Here is a 3,066-nt window from a genome sequence, read left to right on the forward strand (position 1 = left end):
AAGTCCTAGCTGTAGAGACCTTATCAATGAAAAACTGAAGGAATCTGTTGCACATCTCGGGTGAAGAATCTGAGCAAGTAGGCAGAGGGGGTTTGAGTACAGAATCTATCGTTTTTAAATAGTGCGCGTGGGTTGTGACGGTTAGCTTGAATAAGGTCCGACAGATATTCTCTTTTGGCCTCTTTTACTGTGAGCTGGTAGTTATGCCAGCAGTCTTTCCAAATCTGATAAGAGACCTGCAATTTTTCTTTTTTCCACTTGCGTTCGGCTTTGCGACACCCCTGCCTAGCTGCGCGAGTTTTGTCGTTAAACCAAGGCTCGGGTTTAGGTTTTGGGAGCACAGTTTTTGAAGGAGCCACCAAATCCAGGATGGCACGGCATGATGAGTTGAACCAAGAGGTGAGTTCCTCTGTGTTAGACGAGGGTACGCAAAGGTTATTAAAGGCATCAGAGAACTGACCAGCAGTGCGAGGGTTAAAAATTCGGAGGTTGCCTTATCAAAATTATAAAAAAACAAACAAACAAACAAAAAAAAACAATTGTGTTGCAATAATGCCATGCTCTTTAAATTTGTAATTAAACTCGCCTATAGCAAGTAACAGGTGCTGGAAATTTAGAAATCACACTCGCCGCCTGTTAAAATGGGGAAAAGGTGACAACCTTTGTGTCGTGTCTCGGGATGTCGCGATCAAGTTTTTTGCATCCGAGTCCGAGTCACCTGATTGTGAGCATCTGCCGAGACAGAGTCCTGCTCCGATACCTTGGCAATGTATGTAGGAGAAGGAAAGAGCAAGTTGAAATTCTTTTTTGTTTTTAATCGACTAAACAAACAATAAATAAACAACAAAGTTGTGTTAAACGCAGATCGCCCCTTTTAGCCATGCGAAACGGAATTGTTGTATCTACGCCCCGGCCACACATACACACACACACACACACACACACACACACACACACCGTGAACAGGTAGGTAACACTAAAGTAGAGCTTTTTGTTCAAGCACATCACTCTACCTGTGCATTTGCCTTTTTTTCTCTTCTGCTTTTCTCTTGCTCCAATGCAAACAAAAGCAATAAACATGTGAACACCAATTAATCTGTCATTGCTACAATTTTCTGGAAGAAGTGGTGCATTACCGGACAGAAGCATAGGGAGGGGTGGGGAGAGGGCAAGGTTTTTGGCTGTGACTGTCTTCAAACTGTCTAGAGGGGTGTTCACACAGCACACATTAAACCACCTCCCGAGCAAGGTTAAATTTGCTCCGGTTTAAGCTGTTTTCAGGGGCTACACCGGTATAACTTACTGTACGTGTGAACGCTCTACGAGGGGGCAGCCCCGGTGCTACACCGGAGTAAAAGTTGCCTGTTCATTTTCCAGAAAACTACAAACTTAATTTCTATACTCTCCACAAGGTGGCTAAATGCACCTAATTTACCTCTCATCATTGCCTCCACATAGGCATAGATGGGTGGGCCCGACTTATTCTCTCTTTCCCCCGCAAACAAGCAGCTGAGATTTCAGGTTGGTAGTGTGCATGCCTCTCTTGCACTTAATTCCATGAAACGTAAGTTTCGCAACATTAAACAAAACCCTAAGTTTGCCTTTCATTGATAAGGGTTGTGTTTCTATATTAGGCTAATATCAAGTCCCGCTGCGGACCAACTGTAAATCATTAATCGTGAGTTGCTGATGATGTCCCACTTTGTAGAACCACTGGCACACATTGGTGCAAATCATTGTTGAAAATAAAACCCTTTTCTGTGTCGTGTTGTGTCTCTCCGGTTAGAAATTTGATATAAAGTATCTGCAAAATTATCATTCATTCTCCAGGATTATTCACTTCACTATCTGTTACTTTGTAATACCATCTCCTCGGTTGTGCTTCAGATGGAGGAAAAAACAAAAAACAAACAGGAAATAAAAGCTCACCCATCTCAAATTAATATTTTGATGTCAATTCCAAATATTTTCAGTCTATTTTAAGCAACATTTAAAAGAGACTAATACTTGAATTTTAAATCTTAAGTCCATTGTGTGTCATGCCACAGTATACGGGTGAAGATATGCAAACAGACCTTCAACACCCAGCTGTCAGTGACAATAACTCTGGCTCCAGGTGCCCCTGTAGCAAACTTGTCTATGCGTCTGAACTCTGTGTTGATGCTGCTGGCCACTGAGCCCCAGTTTGAATAAGGAGGATGTACATGGGCCTGCAGAGCTCTGCTGATGGGATGGTTGCACCAGCCTTGGCGGGACCAGTAGAAGATGAGTATGCAGCTGGCAAACAGCACGCACACAGAGAGGACAACAAACACCCTCCAGTTGTCACTCATCTAGTGGAAGAGAACATCACAACACAGTTGATGCATGGAGCTCTTCACAAACACTTTGTACTAATCAAAAAAAAGATGTGTCGTAAAGAAGTGTATACAGTACGCTCAGTTCATAAACATTAGCACAACATACCAAGTTTGAAATGCTGGTCAGTTTCCAGAGTACCACGGAGATGCGATTGCGCAAATCATCAAGGCAACCAAGATCGCTCGGGGGAGGATACGAAAAACTTAAGCTACAATCTGCTAGTATTTGGTGATAGCCAATATTTTGTCCAAGTGGAGCACGATGTAACAAATCACATGAGTGAGGTGAGCAGAATGGACATACATGGGGTGTCTTTACCTCCGCTGAAAATGAGTCTGACTGACCGAAACTCTAGAGTTCGATGGAACACAGTTTTAGAACCACGTTGTCCTTTAGGTATGAATGTGACTGTTTGTCTGTACAGATATGTGCTCTGTGATTGTTTGTTCAGAAAACAGGCTACCTGGTGAACGTATTTCAGATGTTTTTCTGGAGCAGCGATACACATCCCCATGTAGTAACCTGCGCAGATGGACAACAGCAGTCTGGTCTTAATACACTGAAAACATTCCTTTTTCATGCACTCCCCCAACTGTGTGTCAGTCCGTCACAATACATAACACAAGTATCAATGTGATCTCTCTCTCATATATATATATATATATATATATATATATATATATATGTGTGTGTGTGTGTGTGTGT

At 42.5% G+C, this 3,066-nt stretch overlaps 1 protein-coding gene across 1 annotated transcript in view; it reads right to left on the bottom strand.

Moving 5' to 3' along the window:
• The window catches only part of tmem129 (transmembrane protein 129, E3 ubiquitin protein ligase), a 9,428-nt gene that overhangs the window by 5,473 nt on the left and 889 nt on the right, over positions 1-3,066 (bottom strand). Inside the window, exons 2-3 of the mRNA XM_019881659.1 lie at positions 2,825-2,883; positions 2,076-2,333 (exon numbers count right to left, since the gene is read on the bottom strand). Of these exons, the coding sequence (XP_019737218.1) occupies positions 2,076-2,333; positions 2,825-2,883 (317 nt within the window). The remainder of the gene's footprint in view (positions 1-2,075; positions 2,334-2,824; positions 2,884-3,066) is intronic.

Source organism: Hippocampus comes, unplaced genomic scaffold (genome assembly GCF_001891065.2).
Source record: "Hippocampus comes isolate QL1 unplaced genomic scaffold, H_comes_QL1_v1.1 scaffold270, whole genome shotgun sequence".
In the NCBI taxonomy this organism is placed as follows: domain Eukaryota; kingdom Metazoa; phylum Chordata; class Actinopteri; order Syngnathiformes; family Syngnathidae; genus Hippocampus; species Hippocampus comes.